The 27,256-nt window shown below is 46.8% G+C and overlaps 1 protein-coding gene across 1 annotated transcript; it reads left to right on the plus strand.

The window, feature by feature from the left end:
* The first annotated feature begins 22,339 nt into the window (after window positions 1–22,339).
* On the plus strand, window positions 22,340–26,888 carry LOC144784053 (hemoglobin larval subunit alpha-like). The gene is made up of 3 exons (XM_078662748.1): window positions 22,340–22,428; window positions 24,219–24,423; window positions 26,566–26,888. Exons 1-3 carry the CDS (start codon window positions 22,340–22,342, stop codon window positions 26,692–26,694), a joined length of 423 nt encoding a protein of 140 aa, XP_078518874.1. The 3' UTR covers window positions 26,695–26,888.
* Window positions 26,889–27,256: the final 368 nt, after the last annotated feature.

The raw sequence follows: 27,256 nt of genomic DNA on the forward strand, positions 1-27,256 counted from the left end.
GCGGCTTGGGTGATAGTGTTTGGGTCTGTTTTCCAAGTTTTCTCAAGGGAACGACAGAGCTTCTTGGATTTCTTAAGGTCATCGTTGAACCAGGGGGCGTTCTTGCTTCCTTGCTTGATTTGGTGTTTTTTCAAGGGTGCTAATTTGTCGGCGGTTTGGGTTAACCATTGTGTGAGGTTGATGGCGGCTTGGTTAGGGTTCGTTGAATAGGCAGGGGGTTTTTGAAGAAGCGATGTTGAGATCTGGTCGATGGTGATTTTGTTCCAATTTCTTCGCAGAGTTGGTTGAGGGTGGTTGTGGATCGAGGTCTTATTGTAAATGAAGTGGATGCAACTGTGGTCCGTCCAGTGGAGGGGTGTGGTATGAGTGAAGGAGATATGCTTGCTGGAAGTGAAGATCGGGTCGAGTGTGTGTCCTGCATAGTGTGTGGGGGTGTTAACAAGTTGTTTGAGTCCGAGGTTGGCGAGGTTGTCCAAAAGGGTGGTGGTGTTACTGTTGTTGCTCTTTTCCAGATGGAAATTGAGGTCTCCAAGTAGAATGTATTCTTCCGAAGGGAGGGCGTGTGGGGTGATAAAGTCAGTGATGTCTTCGCTGAATTTTGTACGGGGTCCTGGTGGCCTGTAGAGGAGGGTGCCCCTAAGTGTTGTCTTGGGGTCGGTGTGGATCTGGAAGTGAAGGTGTTCGGCGATAGCGAGGTTTTCATCTGAGCTGGTTGAGACGCGGATGGTGTTCTTGTGGACGATGGCGATGCCTCCTCCTGTTTGGATGGGGCGGTCCTTACGGATGATCTTGTAGCCGTCCGGGATGGCTATGGTGATGTCTGGAGCTGAAGAGGCATTCATCCAGGTTTCTGTTAGGAAGGCGATGTCCGGAGAACTGGTGTCGAGTAGATTCCAAAGGTCGATGGCGTGTTTGTGAACCGAGCGGGTGTTGATAAAGATGCATTTGAGGTGGTTGGTGTTGGCTCTCTGTTTGGTGTTAGTGGATTTGGTTTGGGACTTGACGTAGGTGAATTTGCAGGAGTGGCAGGTGAAGGGTCCATGGGTGTGTCCTGGTGCTGCTTGGGCGCAGTTAGGGATTTGGCCAGGGTTGAGTGCAAGGAGGGAGGAGGCGTCGTATGTAATGCGGGGAGGATGGGTGGAGCGGGGACCAGGGGGTCTGGCGCTGGGCACGGTCCAGACGCGGACGGGCGTAGACGGGCTTACCTTTGGTGCACCTTCGGCGCGACCGCTGCGCGTGGACGCTGCGCGTATGGTCATCAGTCATATGTGGATAGTGGAAGGGGAGGGGCGAGGGAGGATCAGCTGGGAGGCGGGATCGGGGGCGGAGAGCCGGGCTGGGGGTCCCAACAACAACAGCAAAATGGCTGCAAGCCAAAAGGCGACCAGGACAAGATTGGGGCACAGGTAGGGCAAATGGCGGTCAGAACACCACTGTAAACGGTACAATCAGGCACAAAAACGGCAGGCAGGCACAGGCAGCAATGATCAATCAATAATTAACAAGCGCAGATAGGCGGCACCGCAGGGCTAATCAATTGAGGCAGAGGTAGCAAATCACAATCAATTGGTACACAGCAATGCGCAGTCTCGAATTCTGTAATGGCAGTGCGATGTCTCCAGGTCACTGAGCAGAGACGAGTGCAGCAGTATCAGTGTGCGCAGCGCTACGATACCAAGCCGGGTCTGGGAGCAGCTGGGGAGCAACCACCTTCGAGGCTCTCAGGTCGGTCACAGCGCTTGGAGCGAGGGAACGGGCTCAATGCTTGCAGTGGGAGGGAGGATCAGCTGGGAGGCGGGATCGGGGGCGGAGAGCCGGGCTGGGGGTCCCAACAACAACAGCAAAATGGCTGCAAGCCAAAAGGCGACCAGGACAAGATTGGGGCACAGGTAGGGCAAATGGCGGTCAGAACACCACTGTAAACGGTACAATCAGGCACAAAAACGGCAGGCAGGCACAGGCAGCAATGATCAATCAATAATTAACAAGCGCAGATAGGCGGCACCGCAGGGCTAATCAATTGAGGCAGAGGTAGCAAATCACAATCAATTGGTACACAGCAATGCGCAGTCTCGAATTCTGTAATGGCAGTGCGATGTCTCCAGGTCACTGAGCAGAGACGAGTGCAGCAGTATCAGTGTGCGCAGCGCTACGATACCAAGCCGGGTCTGGGAGCAGCTGGGGAGCAACCGTCTTCGAGGCTCTCAGGTCGGCTTGTGAAAGGTTGGAAGGCCTCGAGCACAGCTAATCAGTTACAACCTTTCAGATGCAATGGCCTGGCTAGAGGTTCACAAGATAACATGGGACACCCAACATAACAAGGTAGGGTCTCTGAGGCCTTTGTAGCACCTAAGAACATACTTTTTTGCAAACAGTTTGCTTACTCTCATTTTCTGTCTTTGCTGGATTCTGTGGAGAACCGCTCATTATGAAAGGCCGCAAAGGAAAGTGGTACATACTTTATCAAGGGTATTGCACCTTTCATAATGCTTGAAATTATGTGTGCTTTCTTCTAATTCTTTAACTAAACACAGCAATATTATTGTTTGGTGTGAGTTAAACAGTAAAAAACAAAGTAGAGAAATATCAAAGTGTGTTTACAAATGTGCCCGTTTTCTTCCTGTTTAGGGTGAGTGGAAGTGTTCATACAACTCCATGATCCTGTGCTGATGACTAAAAGGCGCATAGGATACAAGCAATAGCATAGTTATGTTATAGTGATTGCAATCACTGCACATCATCTGCACATCAGCAGTTGTTATTATTCACCTATAAGGATCTAAATTGCCACCTTTTCTACTTAAAGTCAGTGTCTCAACTTTTTGTCAAATTACAGTATCGAGGCTCAGGTAGGTGAAGTGATTAGCCAAGGATCACAGAAATGAGACCACTGACTAACCTGAGTCAGTACTGTCAGTATTTGAACCATGCGGCACACATACCAGGACAACCAGCTACCTCATCAGTCATGACAACATCCATAGCACATCCAGTCTCTATAGTTCTATACCAAGAAGCTTTTTCACCCTGGATCCTGACAAGCATGGGACTTGTTGGCGATTCTGGTTGAAACTGGGTAGCAGACAGCAGCGTTCTTGGGGAGCATCGCAGACAGTGTTACCACTCTCCTGCTGAATGTGCACGGCTCATTTGCGACAGTTGTTCTTTGTGTGATGCTTGGATGTTTCAGAATCCCTGTGAGTTCAGTGATGTAACATTGATGGCAGTACCTCCCCCATCTGAAAATTGTTCCAGTACCATTGTACTCTGTCTTCTCCCTCTCTGACCGCTTCTTTTTTTTTAAAATCTTTATTTTTGAGTTTTGTCAAAGGTACAACAAAAAGGTGCATTTACATTCACACAGTATAGCATAGAGTCAACAGTGCTTACATTGAGCCAGACATAGCAGCAGGGTTCCAAATACACAGTAATACAATACGTTAGTAGCTTGAAATACCATTCCCGGATATGCTTCCTGACCGTTCATTAATGCAAATTCTACGTGGCAACAGTAAATAATCAATAATACAAGTTTTTTAAATGTAATCCAAGACAGGGCCAGTCATCTTCACTTGAATGATAGGGTATCAGGCAAAGAGTAGGCACTTTAAATAATTCATGTCCTTCCAGTCAGCCCAGTAGAGCCCGCTGGATATCACTAATCAATCAACGCACAGTGTGGCAACCCACTCGCAACCTCACCATGTCATATCATTTGTGTGGGTGTTCGTTAGACCGCTTCAGAAGTGCATTATGTCTTTGTCGAATGTGGTATTCCTGCGTCGTCGGAGTTGTTCCCCTCTAGTAGATAACACTGCATTGGGGCCAAGATATCAGCCGGCCTTGAGGAAACCGGAAGTAGTTCAGAATATGTGGTAATCTGTTCCTGACAGTATGTAAGATCGCGTAGCCAATCCTTAAATTTTGGGGCTCTGCCCCTGCCCCATCTACATGCTACTCTCCTCTTAGCCACAAGGAATGCCAGAGCGATAAATTTGCGGTGTACCGCCTGTATCAGCTCTACATATCCCAGGAGGGCTAGTATTGGGGAGGGTTCAATCTCAGTATTTATCATCTTAGACATTGCTGCAAACACCTGACGCCAATAGGTCTGTACCCCGTCACATTCCCATGCCAAATGCAAGAAGTCAGCCCCTGGCGTGCGACATCTGTCACAGATGTCAGTATCACGTAGGTGAAACCTGTGCACGCGGACTGGAGTATAATATGCGGTCTCCACCCGCACTAGCTGGACCAAATCCCAATTACTCCTGCTAAACCTCACTACCTGTTCTTCGGCCACACGCTGTAGCCCCGATCACTTGGAGGACTCACCTTTCCACTGCCCTCACTGCAACTTTACGCTCCCACCTTGGAGCCTCCGTCCCCCTCCCCGTCCTCACAGACCTAACCGCCTGCCTCATCCTCTGACTTTGAAAGCTGGCCTGGTAAATTGCAGGTCATTACCTCGCCATGCCAACGAGATCTGGTCGTCCATCATCTCTGAGGATTGGGATATCCTATTCCTCACCGAGTCTTGGATTACTGACTCCTCCTCCCCTGATATTCACCTTGCCACGCCGCCAGGCTACGCCATAAAGGGCATCAATCGAGCTGGTGGAAAATCAGGTGGGGGCCTAGCCATCATACTCAGATCCCACTTGCACTTGACTACCACCAAACTGACAAATATCGGGATCATAGAAGCCATGTACTTCTCTATTTCGGACTCCTCAGCAGTAATACTGGCGGGTATACTAGTCTACAATCCCCCTACCGCTTCTACTCCCTCTCTCACTGCTCTTACTCACCAGGTGGCCGATCTCTCCCTTAAACACCAACACTTTTTGGTGCTGGGTGATTTCAACCTTCACGTCGATAACTCTCTATGTCCAAAAGCGAGTAACCTGACAGAAACTATGCAGAGTCTGAATTTACTCCAACTAGTCAAGGGCCCTACCCACAGAGCGGGACACACCCTTGATCTAATTTTTGCCAACTTCCCTAACATCTCAGTCCTACCCTCCCTCCCTCTCACCTGGTCTGACCACTTTCTTATCCCTTTCGATCTTACAGTGGGCTCGATACCTGCCCCTTCGGTACTCAGGAAAGAACCAGGGAGAAAGTGGCATAAGATCACCGCTGCCACCTTAGCCCCACTTTTCCACTTTATCCCTGACCCCCTTTCCACTGACATTGACGGAAATGTTTCTAGGCTCAATACTTCACTAATTCAAGCCATGGACTCCATCGCCCCCCTTCAATCCTTCTCCTCCACCAGGGCCCGCCCTTCTGCTCCTTGGTTCTCTACCACCCTCCGTGAGGAAAAGAGTAGATGTAAAACACTCGAACGCAAGTGGAGGCAGAACTACGACCTAGAAGCCAAAGCCTTGTACAAATCCTCCTTGAAAAATTTCCTTAAAAATAAAAAATCAGCTATGAGAAATCACTTCTCAATTCAAATCGCCAACGCCAAAAACTCGTCCAAGACCCTTTTCACCATTGTCAAAAATTTTACCAACCCTCCCGCCAGGGCCCCCCAGTACTCTGCCAGCCAGGCATTATGTGATGGTCTCTCGGACTACTTCCTGGAAAAAATAAATAAACTCTCCACCTCTTTTCCCGATGGGCTTCCCCCCCAGCTCCCCAACACCAGCCCCCCTGGACCCGCCTCCCTACAGTCTTTCAACAATCTGACTCAGGAGACTGCACTCAGGCTTTTCATCCAATGCAGATCTGGCGCTCCCTCTGACCCTATCCCTGCCAAACTCATGGGTGAGCTAGCTCCCCTACTGGTCAATTATTTCCTTTCCATCTGGAATGCCTCCCTTCATCACGGCTTCTTCCCTTCTTCTTGGAAGGAAGCAATGGTGGTCCCTATCCTGAAAAAACCCGACGCCGACCCATCAATATTTGCCAACTACCGTCCTATCTCCCTTCTCCCCAAACCCGCTAAAATCCTGGAAAAAGCTGTGCAGCTGCAACTAACGGAGTTCCTGGAGAACAACTCCCTGCTGCACGACTCCCAATCCGGATTTCGCGCAGGTTTCAGCACAGAGACGGCTCTTTTGGAAGTGGGGGAGACCATTCGTGAATGTGTGGATAGGGGCGAGGAGGCCATGCTTGTCCTCCTCGACCTATCCGCCACTTTTGATACGGTCTCTCACTCTATCCTCCTAGACCGTCTCAAGCTGATCGGCATCGGTGGCACTGCCCTCACCTGGATTCAATCCTTCCTCACTGGAAGAAGTCAGAGGGTGCTGCTCAGGCCTTTTAAATCAGAGGAAAAGCCTCTGTTGTGTGGCGTGCCGCAGGGTTCTGCCCTCAGCCCTCTGTTTTTTAACGTCTACCTCGCCCCCCTGGCCGCCGTGGTAGAATCCTGTGGAGTCAGGGTGGTCTCTTATGCTGACGATACTCAGCTTATATTCTCCTTCAATGACCACTCGGACTCCACATTTGCCAACTTCCACCAATGTCTCGATAGCATTAGTGTCTGGATGACTAACAATCATCTAAGACTCAATGCGGACAAGACAGAGGTGCTGTTCTTCAACCAGAAAACCCCCATCCCCCCCTCACGGTGGTGGCCCACTGCACTTGACCCCGCTCCCTCCCCGGTCCATGCAGCCCGCAACCTAGGCTTCCTGTTTGACGACTCTCTCTCATGCAAATCCCAAGTCAACAAGGTCACTTCGGCCTGCTTCATGAAGCTACGAATGATCAGGAAGATACTTCCTTACCTCCCATTGGACGCCCGCCGAATAGTTACCCAGGCCCTCATTACGTCCCACCTGGACTACGCCAACAGCTTATACGCTAGCGCTCCTCAGTATCTGATCGATCGACTCCATATCGTTCAGAACGCTGCGGCCAGACTGATCGGAAACATCCCCTACCGCCAGTCAGTCACAGCTTACCGCAAGGAGCTTCACTGGCTCCCCATTTCTAGCCGCATTCAGTTTAAGATCCTCACCCTCGCTTTCCGAGCCAGCAACGACCTTGGGCCCAATTACCTGAAAAAGCGAGTGTCCATATCCCATTTCATTAGATCCTTGAGATCTAACAATCTACGCCTTCTGGTCTCTCCGCGATTCCGACGCGCCAGAATGGGCGGCAAGGGGTTCAGCGTTATCGCTGCCAAACTGTGGAACCGCCTCCCTATTGATCTCAGGTTCTGTCCCTCTGAACCCACTTTCCGTGCCAGGCTAAAAACCTGGTTGTTCTCCGGACTCTGATTTCCTCTTTGGCTTTTCTTCCTCTCATCTGCCCTTGAGGCTCCGGTTCTAGCGCCGGGACACCCCTCATGGGGTAGCTGTGCGCTTTATAAACTACAAAATAATAATAAAATAATAATATAGTCTATGTAGGAATTTGTAGTGTATTATTCTAAATCTGCTGCTCGATGAAACACGTTCGGTCTGCTGTAGGCAAAATTCCCATTGTTTAGCTGTAAGCACTACGCCTAATTCATGATCCCACTTTGCTTTGGCCGCGAGTGGCGGCACTTCTTTTAACGAGTCAACTATTCTGTAAATCGCCGACACCAGTTTTTTGGGTGTTTCATCTTGGAGGATACGTTGTAGTGGCGCAAAAGCTTGAGGCTCATTAGGAAAATCAGGCGTAATCGCTTTCAGTCCTTGGCGCAGTCTAATGTAAAGGAAAGTATCAAGGGGAGACGGGCGCATGCCAACACATAGCTGGTCCAGCGTATGAAATAATCCAGCATGGTACAGGTCCCCCCATGTTGTGATATGTATGCGTTCGATCAGTTTGTGGAAGACTGTCTCTTGTAGCACGGGCATGTCTGGATGATAAACGAGGGGTAGCAACGGCGAACATAGCATATCTATGTTTAAAATAGTTCGTAGTTGAGCCCATGCATTGACTGTACTCATTACCGTCGTAGGCGTCGTCCGATCTCTACCCTGGGAAGGGGCATATAATGCTCCCTCTATTGGGATTGGGTCGGCGAGCCAGTGCTCCGCCGCTACCTGGGGCATATACCAAGGCTGGTATATCCAAAAATAAGCATAGTGAGCCTGAGCATCATAGTAATACATATCAAAATCGGGAATACCGAATCCGCCCCGATTGTACGGCCTAAGGAGAGTATCCCATTTGAGCCGGGGCGTCTTTCCACCCCACACCAAACGAGTGAGCTCCGATCTGAGTTGTTGGAAGAAATATCTTCCAGGGTAGAATGGAATATTCAGGAATAGGTAAAGCAATGGTGGCAGAATCACCATTTTTATTAAAGACGCTCTGCCTGCCATTGACAGTGGTAGGGTGATCCATCTTGTGATGTTATCAATAATACGGGTCATGGTCGTGCCATAGTTAATCCGCAGTAGTTCTTCCCTATCCTTTGCCACTCGAATTCCAAAATATTTGAAATCTCCCTCACACCAGGCAATGGGGTAGTCTAGATCAAATTTCACTGTGGACGCCGTGAGGGGAAATAAGCACGATTTGCCCCAATTTATATGGATGCAAGAGAGTTTGCCAAAGCGAATAAACTCCCTGAGTATGGGATTTAAGTTGTGGTTGGGATCACAAACATATAGGGTGATATCATCTGTGTACATCGATATCAAGATCTGTCTCTGGTTACATTGCAGCGCCTTCTCCTTATGATGTTGCCACAGTTTCGCTGCCAAGGGCTCAGTAGCTATCGTAAATAGTAGGGGCGACAAGGGACAACCCTGTCTAGTGCCTCTGGTGATGGGGATTTCTTGGGATAGTCTGCCATTAATAGTTACCTTGGCTACTGGCGACTTATATAGTAGTCTAATCCAGGATATAAAGATTGTTGGGAAACCCATCCGGTCCATCACTTAGAACACAAAGTCCCACTCCAGTGAGTCAAAGGCCTTGGTGGCGTCGAGGAAAATGGCAGCCATAGGTAAGTTCTCATGGACAGTATCCATAATGGTGAAGAATGTGCGTAGGTTGTGTGATGTCGCCCTGCCAGGGACGAAGCTCGATTGATCGGGAAAAATCAGTGTAGGTAGAAGGAGATTAATGTGGGTAGCAATAAGTTTAGCGAGTATCTTCACGTCGCAGTTTAGCAGCGACAGAGGCCTGTAGGAATCGCAACTATTCGCTGTTTTTTCTGGTTTTAGCAGCGACGTAATAAGAGCGATGCGCATGGATGGAGGGAGATGGCCCACCTCCAGTGCGTCTTCATAGACTTCCCTCAGTATCGGGCCATGAAATCAATGTACGTTTTGTAGAATTCTACTGAAATCCTATCTAAACCAGAAGCTTTGCCCGACTGCATATGCATAATAGCATCACGTACTTCGTCTATTTCAAACGGCGTGCTCAGGAAAGTCCTCTGTGTGTCGCTCAGCCAACCCAAGGATATATCTTCCAGATACTCTTGTAAGTGAGGTTTTTCAGCTCTCGTGGTGGTGTATAATGTGGTGTAGTGTGTTACAAAAGCATTAAGAATCTGTGTAGTGTCCCTGTATACCAATCCATCCGATCCCTCAATTTCAAGTACAATGTTGGGTTGTCGCGTTAATTTAATAGTTGCAGCGAGGGCTTTCCCCGGTCTCTCACCTTTGCCATATCGGCGAGCCGTCCAATGTTTACCTCTATATTTGGACTCTCTGCAGGCCTCTTCAGTGTAGTCTGTAATTTTTTCCCGGATTTGCGATAGGGTCTGCCCATCGGGGCGGTCTGCTAGGGATCTTTCAAGGAGTTTAAGCTCGGTTTCCAAACTGTTCAATCTCTTCAGTATACTTTTAAGTACCCCAGACCCTTTAGTGATGCAAATCCCTCTCAGGGTTACCTTAAAGGCGACCCAGATAGTTTTCACATCTCTCACCGAGTCTTTATTACGCTCGAAGAAATCTAAAGTTTCCTCTCGTAACTCTTCCTAGAATAAAAGTCTAGAAGCATTGTAGGCTGTAGCCACCAGGCAGATTTCGGTGGACCTAGGTCCACAGCCCTCAACGTGATCCTCACAGGCGAGTGGTCAGAGTAAGTTCTAGCCAAGTGTTGTGCCCCTACAAGCGCCGGGTAAAACTGTGGTGATATGAACATGTAATCGAGCCTCGCCCATGTCCTTGCCTGCGCCGTGAAATGGATGCCCTCTCGTGTAGTAGCATGTAGGTGTCTCCAGGTATCAAGCAAGTTATGAGCTCTGATTGTCGTGTGTAGTGTAGTCCTCGCCTTAGTGTAATGATGAGGGGCCGGGTGCGACCTGTCAATAACTGGTTCAAGTGTTACGTTAACATCCCCGCCCCATATTAGGTGATCAGGCCTGTACTCATTATGGTGGCCCAGAGCTCAGTAAAGAACTGAGGGTCATCGGTATTGGGTCCATAGCAGCACACCATAGTGACCGCCATGTGTCCCAGCCTCCCCCATAAGATACAGTACCATCCATGAGTATCTTGCTTGCCGCCCTCCAGAATAAACGGAGTGCCTTTTTTTACAAGAATCGCAGTACCTCTAGCATATGTCAAATAGGAAGAGAAGGCTGTATGAGCCGCCCATCTACTGGCGAAGGTGTGATTAGTTTGGGTTCTGAAATGGGTTTCCTGTAAAAAAGCTATGTGTATAGCATGGCGGTCTAAATATGACAGCACCTGTCTCCTTTTCCGCGGGTCCCCAGGCCCCGTACATTCCATGTGAGAATGTTTAAGTCAGTTTCCGTCATGTGTAATCTGTGTTGTAGTGGTATCGTAGCCTGCATCTCTGGAGTAGCCAGGAAAACCATCTAAGCATGTCACTACATGTAACATCTGCCACTAATATTACGTATAATTTATGGAGTCTTGGCATCCAGGTGTCACGTCTGTTGCAGAGATAGCTGAGTTTCAAATATGTGTGTACAAAATGCACCGTATGAACAACCCCTAACGCCCCGCTCTCCCCTCATTCGTGACCAAGAGGCTTCCCATATCTTTCCAATGAACAACCTTGTCTTGCAATTATCTAACATCTCATTTTCCCCAATCCCACCCCCCTCCCACTGAAGCAACCCCAACTTGCCAGCATTCTCCATTCTCCCCCCTCCCTTATTCCAAAGCCGTAAAACAATCACACCCGAAGCAATATAACTCAATACTGGGGAATACCCGTGGGGGGCCATACTAGAGGGCCACAACACCGCTTTCCTCTCCTCGAGCCTCTGGACCTGTACGACCTCTAGGCTCCATTTGAAGGAGGGTAGCTGGTCCTGGAATACATTACCACTGGACTGATAGTGGAGTCTTCTTGTTGTGCGTCTAGGCAGGGATGACCAGCCAAAGTCAACACCTTAACCCAGTGTCTCAGTGCGACCAGTGAGAGCAACATTCAGCTCTCATCTTCTCTGATTGGAGAATCCTCTCGCTGTTCCTCATCTCGACCATTTCCACCTCGGTGCGTTCTCCTGAGCGAACGTAGGTACTCCTCCACTTTTCTCGGGTCCGTGAAGAAGCGCTGTTTACCTTGGTGCGTCACTCGTAATCACGCTGGATAGAGTAAGGCGTAGTCAATCTGTGCCGCCGCAGCTTTTTTTCTCACTTCGATGAATTTGTGGTGCTCTTCCTGTACTATCGGAGTGAAATCTGGGTAAATCGAGAACTGCACTCCTTTGTAAGTCAGCTGTTGTTTGGCGCGTGCAGCGTGGAGTGCCACATCCCTGTCCTGATAATTAAGTAGGCGTGCAATGAGGGGCCTTGGCGGAGTTCCAGGCTTCCGAGGCCCAAGGGAGCGGTGCGCCCGCTCAACAATAAACTGCGTAGAGAAGGCCTCCGCCCCTATGGAGTCTCTGAGCAAGTTCTCGACATAGCCCTCCATGCGCCCAGTACCTGTGGATTCCGGAATGCCGTTCACGCGGATGTTGTTGCGTCTGCTACGAGGCTCCAAATCCTCATTCTTTGCAGCAATAATGCGCAGGAGCTTATCCATTCTCGCCAGTTGTGTTGCATGAGTAGCAGTGGTATCATCGTTATCGGAGATGCGTCGCTCAGTCTCTTTTAGTCGCTCCTCATGTTGGTCAACTTTATGAACAATGGCGTCCATTCTGGAGGACATGCGGCCCACTTTATCTACGATCGTAGCGAAACCCTGTTGCATTTCCTGGAGAGTTTGGCGCATATCTAGATCCGATGACGGTCCATCCGCACCTGATCTTGCAGTGTCCTCCAACTCCAGTGCAGTGGAGTTCGGTTTGGGCCCTTTTTTTGCTGTAGAATCAAAGGAGAGCTTGGGCTGGCGTGTGTCTGGCTTCCCATGTCGTCGAAGGTTCTGGCTCGCCTGTCGGGATGTGGGGGCACCGTTGAGCCCTCCACGCAGTCCGAGTCCTTGCGCCAGACGCGTTCCGTGAAGCTACGGGTTCCCACAGGCGATTGTCGTTGCTGTTCTCTACTCTATGAACGGGGGGGGTAAATCTTTTCAGCCCCAAGCGAGTAACCAGCATTGATACTACAGTCCGCAGCTCCTCCGCACTAGTTTAGTACGCAAGTAAGCCAGAACTGTCTAGGATGTCATTCCCTTCGCACACCCGCTCAGCTGCGCCTAGTCGAGCTGTCATCCAGTGTCTGACTTCTTGCTCTAGGCATCCCCAACTTGCTGGGCCATTAAGTAGAAATCCCTGGATTGGCGCTTCCTGTACTGCAACCCGACTTCTCTGCAATAGATTTCGGAGTATCCTGCCGCCTGTTGCCGGTCTAAGACGCTACACTGTTTCGCCTCATCTCCGGCCTATTTATGGTCATGCTAGCCGGTTATTTAGGTAATGTGGCATGCTGCACGCCGAGATTACCAGCGGGTTCCGCCTCCGTCGGCGCCCGCCGGCTGCTTTAAGTGTCCGCACACGTACCGAGTCTGCGCCCCAGGTATGGCCAGTATGTCTTCAGGGCTAATAAAACGACCCCAGCTGCCCTTAGGTGCCTCACAGGCAGGAGGGGTGGTGGGCTCTTTCATGCGAATCTACCAGCGCGGCTATCACAGGCTCTGGTTCTCCCAGTCTAGCAAGCAAGCAGTCGGCTGGGCTGGCTCTCTCGGAGGCGGTGTTTCTAGCGTACAGCCGCTAACTTATTCCCCAGTGTTTAAGCACTGAAGATCGAGTTATTATCAGAGAGCACGCACAACGTATGGGGCCCCTTCTCACACGACCCTCGAATATCTTCTGCAGTGCTATGGCCTATATTTTCTGTGGTGGTCCTCGGACTATCCTGCTGCTCGTTACCCGCCACAGTGAGGTCTGCAGCTCCAGGTATGAATAGTCTGTCCCCAGGGACAAATGTCGGATATGGATTCCAGGAGGCAGGAGCCTCAGTAGCCGGCTGCCATTCTGCTTGCGCGCCCTCTAGCGCCCCCCCTCTCTGACCGCTTCTTCTCTACCTTCACCCTCCCTCGCTTTCTCTTTTGTGAAGATTCCCCATGCCTGCTGAAATTAATCTGGGAAAGGTGGGGATGTGACAGAGGCATCAGAAGAGGCCCAGGGCTCTCAAAACCTGCCTTAAAGGCTCCAGCCCAGGGGGGATATGCTCAGTGAAATAAAGGGCCAATCTGGTCCCTGTGTTCCCTGGGGTGCACTAACAACTGTTAACTATCACCCTCAACCCCTCAATTGAGGAGAGGATGTAGCCTTAGGTATAGAGCGGTTGACCTCAAAGCTGGGGAACCGGGTTCGAGTCTCAGGCAGGGACGCTCAACATCCTGTGATTCTGGGCAAAATCACTTAATTTCCTAGTGTGTGTGTAACCTAAAATCTAAAAAATAATGTGTCCATCTGTAAAGAAACTGGTGCTCATTTAAAGCACTCTGATACCCGGGTCTAGTCCGCACATAAAACTCTTTCAAAATAAATCCACTCAGACAGGCATTAAGATGGAAGTATCTAATGGCCCAAAAGAGAGAGGTACAGGTTTTCCCTTCCTGTCTGTGATTTTGCACCGATTCCCCCTCCCCCTCTGCTGACTCACTGAGGTGATCATCAGTTGGGGGCAGTGTGGCAAACTCCCACTCCAAGTGAGTGTCGATGGAAGAAGGCGCGAGATTGCCAGAGCCATTCTGCAGCAACACAACCTTGGAGGGAAGCGGTTGATGGCCCAGTGAGGAGCCTTGGAAGAGGCCCCTTGCCGAGGATTGGCTTTGCATGCATTGAGGGCTACTTCACATGAACCTCAACCCATTCCTAACCAGACCCAGGTTCAGAAAGGAGAAGTGATCCTCAGACAGCTTGCAGGGGGAGAGGTCTGGCACTGCTACTGCTTGCCAATCTTTCAAGGCCATTCTGGTACTTCTTTTGGTGTCCATGATGCAAGCTGAAGATGTCCACACCAGCGGATCACCGAACATATGATATATTTTCTGTGATTTTGTCATTTTGATAATTAGCACTTGTTAAACATAATAAATCATTCCTGGTTTTGGTTATAGAATGATGGCAGGTATAAAGGAGTCATAGATTCTGAATAAAAGGGTCGACCTGAGCCCCCTAGTTAGTGACGAAGGAAGCGGGCGAGAAGAGTTCATGGTGCATGCTCTTAGTAGCCGAGGGACGCCATGCTGAAGCAGTGTACAGGTCTATGTTTGTAGGTGCACAGTGCACCACTCTGCCCTCACTCCTTATCACCGGAAGAGGCCAATAAGCTGTGCCCTCTCCTGCAAAGTCTGGTCTCTGTAAACAAAGAGTGATTATTAGGTTCAGCTACTGGGGTGGACAGGTGAAGAACAGACCACTGACAAGTAGTAAAACAAATAGGCCACGTTATAACGCAAGCGTTTAGAACGCATGCCATTACAACGCAGTCATTGCAACGACCGCGTTGTTACATCACATAACAATACAACGCAAGTCATTACAACAACTTGCTGTAGGGGGGAGTTGGATGTTGGACTAGCATAATTTACTATTCCAACTCCAGTCTGTGCAACAGTAGGGAAGGTGTTGGATTTAAAATCCAACACCTTCTGCCCCCTACAGCAAGTCGTTGTAATGGCTTGCATTGTAATGGCATGCAATGTAACGATGCAGTTGTTGTAATGACCGCGTTGTAATGGCATGAGTTGTTTTGCATGCAGGGTAAATGATGTTTCCCAGCAAAACATCTGAAGATACTTGGCAATAGGAAATTGCTACGAGGCAAAAGTCAGCCCCAGATGTGTACTGGAAAGATAGAAATTAACTATTTGATTGGGAGTACTTGGTACATTTCATGCTAAAAAAAATGTGATACTACAAGCAACTTCTAAACAGTGTCTTGTGATCGCAGATGCCACTTATATGAGCTTACCACAGCCATAGGTACAAGTAGTCTGGTCATCCTTATGAGACCCATGGAAACTGGCTTGGATTTCAGAGAATAACAGTTTGCACTCCAGAATGAGACACTGTAATGCAAACTGTGTCTCAGTTCTAATGATCTGTTTATATAAAGTGCCAACTGCTAAAGCTGTGGGGCTTTATTACACTGCATATGTCACGTGACACTGTTACTCGGTTAAATTCTGTTACATGAATAGTCATGACTGTGCCATCCCATCTGTGCTTATGAAAAACATATGTTTACTTTGTAAACAATATAACAGAAAGGTTTATGCAAATTATGTGTAACAATGTATAGTTCCCAAAATAATCACAATGTATCTATATTGTCCATATTGGTTTTCTTCTTAATTTCACAATTCGTGTTTGTGCCTGTAATTGTAGCCTGGGATAGACCTTCATAGGTAGGAGAGACAATGTGGGACTGCGGAATGAGTTTATATTGTTTTTAGTTTCTGAATAGACGTGAAATAATCTAGTTAGTAATGAGATAACTTGAACAAACTCTACTCGGCACGTGTTAGTAGTACAGTAACAACAATGCTAACAGAAATATTTTGACGCTCCATTCTCCTCTCTTTTTTCGGGTTATGGTTAGGGCTCCCGTTTTATGGAATTTCTTTTTTAACATTTTCGTCTGTATTTATCCATGTTTACTTTTTGTCCATCTTATTGGTATTTATCCATATTTATTTTTTTGGCCATCTTACTGGTATTTATCCATATTTATTTTTTGGCCATCTTACTGGTATTTATCCGTATTTATTTTGTATTTTGAGAATAAACGGAGAAAAAAAATGGTATATTTCTGCATTTGTTTAACTTATAAACATGCACTCATTCTTTGATACCGGTAACGTTTCAGCTAATTAAGCAGCCAAATATAACAAAACAATACACCGACAGTTAAATATTAGCATGAAAAACAAATGTTCAATAACTGTATTGAAGGGAATGTAATGTTTTTTTTGTTTAACATTCCATGATATTTCTGCACTGTTGGCCTGGAAGTTATGAAGGAGGGCGCGGAGAATCACTCGCAAAAAGCACAATTTTCTGTATTTTTCTGATTTTACAAATAAATAAAGACAGCTAACATGTTGTTTTCTGTTTGTATTTATCTGTAAAAAATGGAAAACTGGGAGCCTTAGTTATGGTTTGGATTGGCAGAACTGCAGTGTAGGGAGCGGTAATACAATGCTGTGCGCCTGGCAATGGTGGTGAGTGCTGACGTGGCAGGTGCAGACTATGGGGAAGGAGGTTGAGGAGTCTCAGGGGCAGATGGCTGATTGGGGTGACACCCAAGGGAGGGGGGATGCACAGTTTCTTTGCTTGTATTATGTCCATGGAACCCTCCCTACGCAACTGTGAATCTACATTTTTCGAGAACTATGGGCCACCTTCGCATGGCTGTCTGAGTTGGTGCCTTCTTGCTACATGCCCTCTATCATTTGCACTTTTCTGTTGAGGTGTGTGTGCGCTTAACTGTTATTTGTCCCACTATTTGTTGGAGATTTGTGCCGTACGGGTTGCGTCTGGCCCAATGCACCTGCTGTAGTGTCATTTCTGCCTTGGATTTTGATCATTTATAAGACTGAAAAAGTAGAATTAATGTACATAAACGTAACCAAAAGCCCAAAAAATATAATTATCCAAATGTATATTTGCGTTACGTTTGTGCATGCAGAAGTTGATGGGAATCATGCATGAGTGTAATGACACACTTGTATGTAAGCCTCGCATTCTATGACTTGCTGCGATTTCCAGGATGATTTTGTTTGTTTGTTCGTGAATTTTGTTGAAGTTGGAAATGTGCTCCAAAGGTAGGAGCAATCCTACTGGGGGACATTTCTGACCATTTCCCCCTTCACGCGTGTGAGTTGAGCTCATGGTACCGCGCTGCATGTCCCACCTCACCTGAACCTTCTGTCTGAATATCTCACAGTTTTGGGAGGTAATTTCTTGCATGAATGTGCTGCGGTATGTACCGGATGCAGTAATCCATTCACACTCCGTTTCCACCCCTCAGAAAGAAACAGAATTTAATAGTACAGTCTGATTCTCCCCTTTTCGAGCTGTGACACAGGGAAAACTTGTATTTTTTCCCTACACAAATTCGTAGGATTTTTTTTCCGGAAAAAACTGAAAAATTGTGCAAGATTTTTAATGTCTATTGGGCACAAACTCCTGCCTGCATCTGAATTAGAAATACTCGGAAAAGGACATTAATCGGTAAATATTCCTTTAAACCAATGTCCTATAACATGAAACTGTGAGAAACGAAGATGTTACCTTTTCCTTCATTTTTGTTCTTTCAACCAACCCGGTTTGACCTATGGCTCCGTGTAGGCACATTTTCAATGCTAACGTATATTAGCATGCACATGCATTTTGTCAACTTCAGTGTGAGTACAGCGCCGAGTAAGAACGCAACGTGCCATTTTCCCTGTTACCAGAGTGTGCATGTTCGGACGGCCAATGTCAGTGAAAAAAGATTTTACATATACCAGCCATTTAATCTTTTTCATATGATCTAATTTCATGCAGTCCTCTATTATTGTTCTTGTGAGGTGGCATTCTTCCGTGGCCCATATTCTACGCCATAGCATGATTGGCTGAATCTTAATGATGTCCGATATATAGTGTACTCCGAGTTCGAGATGACAGCCGAAATTGGTGGTGCTTTTAGGAACAGCTAATAAAAACTTCAGGAAGGAGTTTTCGACTCTTTGGAGTGGCTCCACATTCGTTGTGCCCCATACTCCTGCTCCAAAGGTGGCTGTGCTGATGGATTTTGCATTATATATCTTGATCAATTCGTTAGGTGGTCTTTTTCCCAAACGAAGTGAAAATGCTTTTAGGGCGCCGACTGTTCTTATGAGGGCTAACTTTCTGGAATTGATTGCCTCTCTCCAGTTAAACGCCTCATCAATAGATATACCAAGGTAAGGATAGGTATTGGCTCTTTCAAGAGGTAGGTTATCCACGAAGATTTTTTTCTCTTTTTTCCCTCTATTGCCGACGTGCATAACATAAGTTTTCCTTATGTTTACTTTTAGATCAAGACTAGCCATGAAGGTACAATAATTATTTAGGGCCCTCTGAAGCTGGACGGATGTTCTTGCCAAGATTACCGCGTCGTCGGCGTATAGTAACGCTGGAATCTGTCGACGTCCGGCTTCCGGCAGATCTTTAACGCCTTTTAGCAGTGCAGCCTCTAAGCCGTTCGTGTAGAGTGTAAATAGGAACGGGGCCAGCACGCACCCTTGCCTTACCCCTTTCTGAATTGGGAAGCTGTTGGTTAGTTGTCCTGCTATTCCATATCTCACCTTTCCCGAGGCACCGGAGTATAGCTCACGTAGGATATCTACAATCGGGGGTTCTATCCCCATTTGTAGCATAATTGTCCAGAGCTTTGAGTGTTTCACGCAGTCGAAGGCCGCTGTTAAATCGACGTACACCATGTGCAGGCTGGATTTCTTCGCTGTTACATATTTTCCTACAAGTAATGTTAAATTTAGGACTTGATCCACGGTGCTTAACCCGGCCCTGAAACCATATTGAAGGTCTGAGAGTACCCCTAGTTCTTTGGTCCACTCCTGGAGTCGATTTAAGAGTATACGCCCTAGCATCTTTCCAGTTGAATCCAGGAGGGATATGGGGCGGTAGCACGTTGGGCTATCTCTGTTGCCTTTTTTAAAAATGGGGACCAGGATCGAAGTTGACCAGGAGTCAGGAAGGCCAGTTTCTTTTGCTGCGTTTAACACTTTAGTCAGGAGGGGAGCCCATAATTCAGGCAGGAATTTAAATAGGTCCATGGGAATAGAGTCTGGTCCCGGTGCCTTGCCATTTTTTGCAGATTTTATGGCATTAGTTGTTTCTTGAAGTGTAAATTGTATCTTTATTGGGTATTGCACCAACGGAAGAGGATCTTGAGAAGCCGTGTCTTCAGGCTCAACCTCTCCAAAAACCCCTGAGAAGTGCTGTACCCAATCTTCTGCAGTTATGGCGACATCCAGAGAGGGGCCAGCATTGTTATCAGTTAGAAATGGGGTTTTCACTGTTTCCCAGAAGGCTGTGCTATCTTTCAGGGCACTGTTTTTCAGGAGTTGTATCCAAAGGTTTGTTTGTAGTTCCTTTTTCCTTTGTTTGATTGCCTGTGCATAAATTTTCCTTAGTTCGGTTACCTCTGCTCTGTTTCTTGGTTGTTTTGTCAGGGCTTTCTTTAAATTTGAATATGATTTTGTGCATTTTGTGTCGAACCACCCGTTTCTCGAGGTATTATTATTTTTTTTGCTTGGTCTAGTTAGTTCTTGGCTTACTGTATTCGCTATTACATAGTAGCTACTCATGATCTCTGCAGAGTTAGAAAGAGGGTCCAGGCATTTATCAATTTCGTTCTTACTTATTTTTATTATTTTCTCATTGATACGGTCTTGGTCCAGATTGCCCCATTTAAGGTTATACCCATTTTTCTTGTTTAGTGTTAATACTTCTTGGTGAAGTAACCCAGGCAGATTCTTTTCCGAGCTCTTTTGAGGATCTATTTCTTGAAATGTTATTCTGAGTGGAAAGTGATCGCTAAGTGCATTGCTCTCCACTTCGAATGATTTTATGCAGTTGGCTTTGCTGCTGGATATCAGAATATAATCAATTACCGATTCACAGCCTCTGCCATGAAAGGTTGAAAGAAACTGCGTTATGGGGGTTTTTAACATATTTGCAAACCCTAAGTCTAAGTCAGCCATGATGGCCTGCATATTGGTACCTTCAGGGGTATGAGAAAAATGAGGTAACGGGTTTCCGTATTCATCTGTGATTCCGCAAATGGAGGCATCAGTGTATTTGCATAGATGAAGATTAAAATCACCTCCCCATATTATTGTATGTGGAATTTTTGCATATTTTCTCTTCAGTTCGTTACTCTCCTCTAGGATTTCATTTAAGGCTTTAAACAGCTCACTTATGGTCATATTATTGTAGAAATTTATGAGGGAAAAAACCTCTTGATTCGTTCCTTTGATGGTAATAATCTGGTAGTTCTGATGGAGTATAACAGGAGTTACTTCACGACATGGCCAGAGGTTGGAGATATATGTAGTTAAACCTCCTTTACTTCTCCCTGAAATTGATTTTGTTGCCTGGGAGAAGTATGTTCTATACCCCGCGAGATGAATTGAATTATTTAGCCACGTCTCTTGTAGACAGACTATGTCACTTGAGTGGACCAAATCTAGGAAGCTGCTTTCCGTGTTTTTAGATGCTAATCCCGCCACATTCCAGGATATTAGGTTCCGGTCATGGTATTTAATAGAATTGACAGGTAACCTTGGGGAGGTTTGTTGCGAGGTTGTTAGTCTGTTACTGGCGTTCGTTTTACACGGAGGGACTTCAGCCTGTTTTACCATAGGTAGGAATTTTGTCGTTACTTTTAGTTCCAATTGTCTCGCTTTTGGTGAACCTTGGATTTTATTTGAGATCGTGGTCACCGGGTGTTCAGCTGATCTTTCAAAACTTGCTCTAGTATAGTGCGAGTTGGTCACAGTACGGGCGTTTAATGGTGGTCAGTCGACCATGTCCAGGCATGTAATTGATTATTCCCGCATTACCAACAGTTAGGAGTTTAAAATCATTGCAGATTCCTAAAAGTTCCTGAGTTCTGCTCAAGGGGTGTGTGCGCGTTGACTGTGGTCTGCTCCTGCTAGAAAATTATGAACCCTACTTGGTTAAGATTGTTCGGCATATCCACATATATGGTGTTCATGCCGGCGGATTAGTGTACATAGACCTCAAACTGATGTTTGCTATTGAATACAACCTCTTGGCTCCAACATTGGTTCACCTTCCTGGCACACCTGGCTGTGTTCTGATCCAACTCATGGATCATCCAGGTAGCTTAGATTTGGGCTTGTCTTAGATGAGCACACAGAGTTCTCCGTGTCTCCACCAGCAGTGAACCAGCAGCAAAGCTGACATTGTGCTTTACGGATCTTTGCTCCTCGTTGCCAAAAGCAATGTAGGCCTAAGGGGCAGGTTACAGCCTGGGCTTTTACTGGACAGTACGCAGTCCCTTTAAACATGGTGGGGCATCTGTATGGAGCACAAAACACGTCACTGGGACAGCTGAGATAGCAGGAGAGATTAAGGCCTAAAGTGGGACTGGTAAGAGGTTAATACTTTGGGGAGGCGGTAAGAGTGTAAGGCTGATGGACGAAGTGGTAAGAAGTTATTCCTTGGGTGAAGTGGTAAATGGTTAGTGTGCATAGAGGAAGTGACCTTGGGCAGACCCTCCAGGATATCGCGATTTCGCGATTTCGCGATTTGCCGCGAAATCGGCACTTTTTTAAAAATGCCGCGATTTTTACAAAAATGCCCGCGAAATCGGCATTTTTGTAGAAATCGCAGCATTTTTCGCTATATCCTGGGGGGTCTGCTTTATCAGCAGCATTGGAGAGGCACAGCGGGATGGCAACCCTCACACCTCCAGCCCTTGATGACCTGTTAAGAGGTGCTCGAGGGTGACTGACAGGGAGGGGCTGGAGGTTCAGGAGCAGAGACATCTATTCACATGCAAACAGCCCTGAATGTGTCATGTCTCTGCTATTTAGAGGGGGGCTCACACAATCCATTTCTACCCAGGGCCCCAAACATCCGAGACTCGGCCAGATTACACCCCTGATTACACCGAGGCAGCATGTGGTTCTCTTCACAGAGCCTGCTGCAGAGATCCGTGTGAACTTACTGGTCTTTCATCGAGTTCCATCAGGGTCGGCTCTGCTTCCCCCTTCCAGAACTGGACGATAATACCTGCAAACCTTCGAGCACCGTCATCCATCCTCGCCATGACAGCAACCAATCACCCATCAGTGCTGTAATGAACCCCCCACTTAAACAGCTTAAGTGAGGGCCGCCACTCCGCCTAATTGGCTGGTGAACTGAGTCCCCCTAAATAGTGAATTAGTTGTTTATGGGCCTCTTCTGCCTGCTGTGCTGCTGACTAACTGCTCATAAATAATACTGATAGGGTCGCCAGGCTTGATTGACGAGGGTGGGAGGTGGACTGACATGCACAGCAAAGGAAACGGAGTAGGAGACATGATGGTAATTGGGGAAAATACAGACAGGGGGAAAAAAAGTCGACATGAGAGAGAGAGGTAAGAGAGGAAGTAAGGATGAGGGACAAAAGATGGGTAGATACGGAGAGAAAAGAAAAAAGGGGAAGAAAATGGAAGGGAAGGAAACGAGAAAAGAAATAAGGAAGAGAAGATGAGAGGTAGGACGGAAGGAGGAATGAATAAATGGATGGATGGAAGGGGGGCTCACACATTCCATTTCTACCCAGGGCCCCAAACATCCGAGACTCGGCCAGATTACACCCCTGATTACACAGAGGCAGCACGTGGTTCTCTTCACAGAGCGTAATTACTGTCACTAAATTGTAAGCAAACCTCGGTTCTTCAAATGATGATGAAGGGGTGGGTGAAAGGATGAATGGATGATGAGGGGAAGGATGGATGATGAGGGGAAGGATGGATGGATGAAGAGTGGGTGGGTAGATGGATGGATGGATGATGAGGGAAAAGGATGGATGGATGATGAGGGAAAAGGATGGATGGGTGATGAGGGGAAGGATGGATGATGAGGGGAAGGACAGATGGATGGATGGATGGATGGATGATGGGTGGGTGAAAGGATGGATGGAAGGAAGGATGGCTAAGTGAAAGGGTCGATGGAGAGAGAAAGGGAGGATGGATGGATGACTAAAATAGTGGATGGGTGGAAGGATTAGTAAGTGAAAGGATGGCTGGATTGGTGAAAGGATAAATGACTGAATGGATGAATGAATGGATGGATGGGATGAAGAGTGGATGGATAAGTGTACAGATGGATAGGGTGAAAGGGTGGATGGATAATGGAGATGAGTGAAAGGATGGATGAGGGGATCGATGAAGGGATGGATAGGTATAGCCATCATTAGTGCAGCAGGTACAGTGGCACCAAGCTCTAAGGCTATTGCAAGACACAAACTGACCTGCAATGGTACGCCTCTTCTGGCGCAGGGCTTTGCAACGTGACGCATCTGAGAGATGCGTCACGTAGTAAATACCCTGCACCATGGTGCATCTTTTGCACCGCCGCTGCGTCACAAATGTGACGCAACAGCGGCGTATAAGCAGCGCAAGGGGCTTGTAAATCTGCCCCAAAGTGTCTACATTGTAAAGAAACCAATTATACATAGCTTCATGTTGTTAAATAACTAAAAAAACGAAGATATCTGTGTTTGTTGTAGGAAAAATGGCCACATAAAATGCCGCAAAATTGCCGCTAAATTTCCATATTTGTGCCGCTAAATTTTTATTTTTGTGCCGCTAAATTTGCTAATCCATGCCGCTATATCCTGGGGGGTCTGCTTGGGGGTAGATCCCATAGGGGTAACCGTTTTGAACCTACAGTAAAGTAGAAATTGGTTACAGCCCCAAGAAGGATTAGTGAGAGGTTAGATTATATGAGGGTTAAGAGTTGGGGTCAGAGCCCAAAGAAGGATTGGGAGAGGTTAGAAGGTACGAGGTAAGAGTTTGGAGCCTTCGGCGCAATGGTAAGGGCTTGCAAGTCATGAAGGAAATGTTCAGAGATGATGGCCAACAGAAATAAGAGGTTAGAGCAAATGGGTCACTGTAATTATATGTTTTCTAGTTCATTCGAATTTTGGGCCAAAACGTTGATCTAGCAATTGGCCTTTTCAGGGTCAGACTTCTTGTTACGAATGTAATCTTTCCTTACATCTCCAGTGATGCCCAAAACATATTTATTTCCATTTGCGCCACAGCAATGGCCATTTCATATATGTATTTGTTGTCTAAGGTAACAGTGCTGGATAGAAAATTGATGTGAGTATGCTTTTTAGAGCATTTTTTTATTAAAGCTGATATGTCCTTTCCCCCAGGCTGTTTGCCAGCTTCGGTCAGACTAAGACCTACTTCAGCCACTTCGACCTCTCCCCGGGCTCTGCTGACGTGAAGCGACATGGAGGCAAGGTCCTGGGCGCCATCGGTGAGGCAGCCAAGCACCTGGACAGCCTGGACCAGGCCCTGTCCAAACTGAGTGACCTGCACGCCTACAACCTCCGCGTGGACCCCGGAAACTTCCAGGTGAGCCAGCAGTGAACAAGTTTGAATCAGTTCAAAAACATCCCTTCATGGGAAGGACTTAAAAAAAATTATCAATCTATAATGGCACAGCTTTGCTACTCACATACTTCAAGTGTCTATATTGATGTTTGTTTTGAATGTTTCTCAACCATAGCAGATTGTAAGGGAGTATACAAATAAATAAAATGCCTGCCCCGGTGGTCTCCAACCTTTTCTGTAATAAGAGTTATTTATGTTCAATGAAAAGCATCGTGAGCTACTAATATTATTAGAGCAATAATACTGACCACATCAGACAAGATTACATTAGTGGCCACCATATGCAACACTACACCAGTGATCACCTCAGTTGATCAGGACTGGACGGCAGCAGTAATGTAAAAATGGATTTCCCATTATGGAATGTCTCTACATAAATGATATAGAAGTCATAGCAGCAATGCTTCTGGTGCCAAGGTAATATTAATGATAAGTCTCCCCAACACTGCATGATTTATCACTCAAATATCTGCCTTGAATATTTTTTGGAAATTCAAACATTTTTCTACAAACATTAGCTTATGAGTTCTGAAAATACACATTTGGCTCAAATACATGTTTTTTTAATTTTGGTGTTATAAATTAATTTACTAAGCAAAATATTCTAATTTAGTAAGCTGGGCTGTATACAGGAGAGCTACTTGCAGGTAGATGGGGGGCTACCAGTAGCTCACGAGCTACTCATTGGAGGAGCCTGGTCTGCCCCCTATAAGAAGTCTTTTTTCTAAAACTGAGGTGTCTTGTGTGGCGCTGTACATTTACACAGCTGCAGCCTATCCTTATGGGTTATTGGGCTACGTCCCCCACCTTTTTCCCGGCAAGAGGAGTGTCTGTCAGGCTCAGCGCAACAGATACTTTACTTGTTCAGATCAGGCAGCCATGAGTAAGACATGCGCTTAAGGAGCATGCTCCTGGCTGCCCGCTCTGAACTGTGCCAGGCTGATAATTTCACAGCCCTGCAGGCCTGACCTCCTCAGCCTGGTTCCTCGAGGCCTTCCCCCTTGTGAGGAGGGGGAGCGTCACTGATTGCCTCGGACCTGGCCGCTTCAGTTTTAAGCCCTGAAGTGCCCAGGGCTAAGTGTCAATCAGGAAGGCATCAGTCCCAACCCTCTTGGGACCTCTGATGCATTCCTCTCTACAGTGACCGTAAGTTTTATGTTTTTTTGTATGTGTGGTGCATGCATGCAAGTATGTATGTAAACATATATGTGTATTTGTTAGTAAGTGTTGCAAATGGTTGTGTGTGTGTGTTTGAATGCATGGGTGTGAGTTAGTGTATATGTGTGCGTGAGTGACCCCCCACCCTCCTTCCTGGTAAAGTTACCAGCCGCCACCATATTTACCTGGTGTTGTTACAAAAAATTGATCTACATGGAATGGATTTAGTTAATCAGAGATTCCACAGGAATACCAATTTACTACTATTAAATGTCTTTGTGAATTGGCCTTAAAATGTTCAACTCGTTATCAGTAAAAGTGCAAAGAGAGCAGAGTCCTGTCTATCTGTACTAATTGTATCAATTGATTCCCATTTCAGAAGTTTTGGGGCTAATTGCCAAAGGCATGAGAGCAGCCGCGGTCCGTGCAGGTAACAGCGATGGAGCGGTGGGGCCGGGTCAGGGGGGATTTCGAGGGACGATGCTGAGGGAAAATTAAATAGATAATACATTTTCCCTCTGCATCGTCCCTCAAAATTCCCCCTTACCTGGTCCCACCGCTGTTACCTGCACGGACCGCGGCTGCATGAGAGTACCCAAAAGAATACTACATGGGAACTCTTTCGATTCCTTTGTTATTTTGGCTTTCTTTGATTGAAAGCCAGTGCAAAATCTTTGTTAGTGGTGAGGTTAAAACATTGGACACTGAGAAATACAGTTGCTTTTTTGAGGAAGTACCATTCTTGTACTTTCAATGAAATGTTGTTGTTAATGAAAATAAAATGCCATTTGTATATGTTTTACCAGTTATGTAGGACAGAAACTGAGTTTCTCAGTATCTTGTGAATTTGGCATTATATCACTGGTCGTTCTTTCCATTTTAATCCAGGTTTGTCCAAGTGCTCCCTGGGTGGTGGTGTTCACTTTCTGCTTTTCTCTCTTTCAGCTGCTGTCCCACTGCATTCAGGCTACACTGGCCGCCCACTTCCCTGCTGACTTCACCCCTCAGTGCCAGGCTGCCTGGGACAAGTTCCTGGCCGCAGTGTCTGGTGTCCTGACCTCCAAGTACCGATAAACTGTGTGCTCAGCGCAGGAGGACTGTCTGCAGGGATCACAAGATGGCCGCCGCGGTGCTACACATAGAGATCTGTGGGAAGCTCAGAAGATGCAGTTTCAGTTTACAGAATATGCATCAATTGACGCTTCTTGTTCCATCAGGCCGGGTCACTCGTTTATTTTGTAACATCTTTAATAAATATGAACACCTTTCTTCTTTGACCTCTGGCTCTAATTATTTTCTAACTTAGTCACGTATGTGCTCTTTAATCGTATAACTATTGTGTTGTTGCACATTTTCACATTTCTGTTAAATGTTAAATATTCCCTCTGGTGCAGGACATGCAGAACAGGTTTCCCAGCTCCATGCCTATGTACCTGATTTTCAGCAGGTATTTTCTTTGCCTTAGGGGACTTGTAGTCCTGATTTTATAATGGAATGCAGTGGACTTGAAATCCATAGATCTTAAAGGAAACACCTGGACTGTATGAACTACTTACATGGTGAAATGGGAAACCTGAGAGCACTTGACATGATTCTGCAGGGGAACTTGTCATCTTGGCGGCCATACATGTTCCAC

This window comes from Lissotriton helveticus, chromosome 10 (assembly GCF_964261635.1).
Source record: "Lissotriton helveticus chromosome 10, aLisHel1.1, whole genome shotgun sequence".
Taxonomy (NCBI): domain Eukaryota; kingdom Metazoa; phylum Chordata; class Amphibia; order Caudata; family Salamandridae; genus Lissotriton; species Lissotriton helveticus.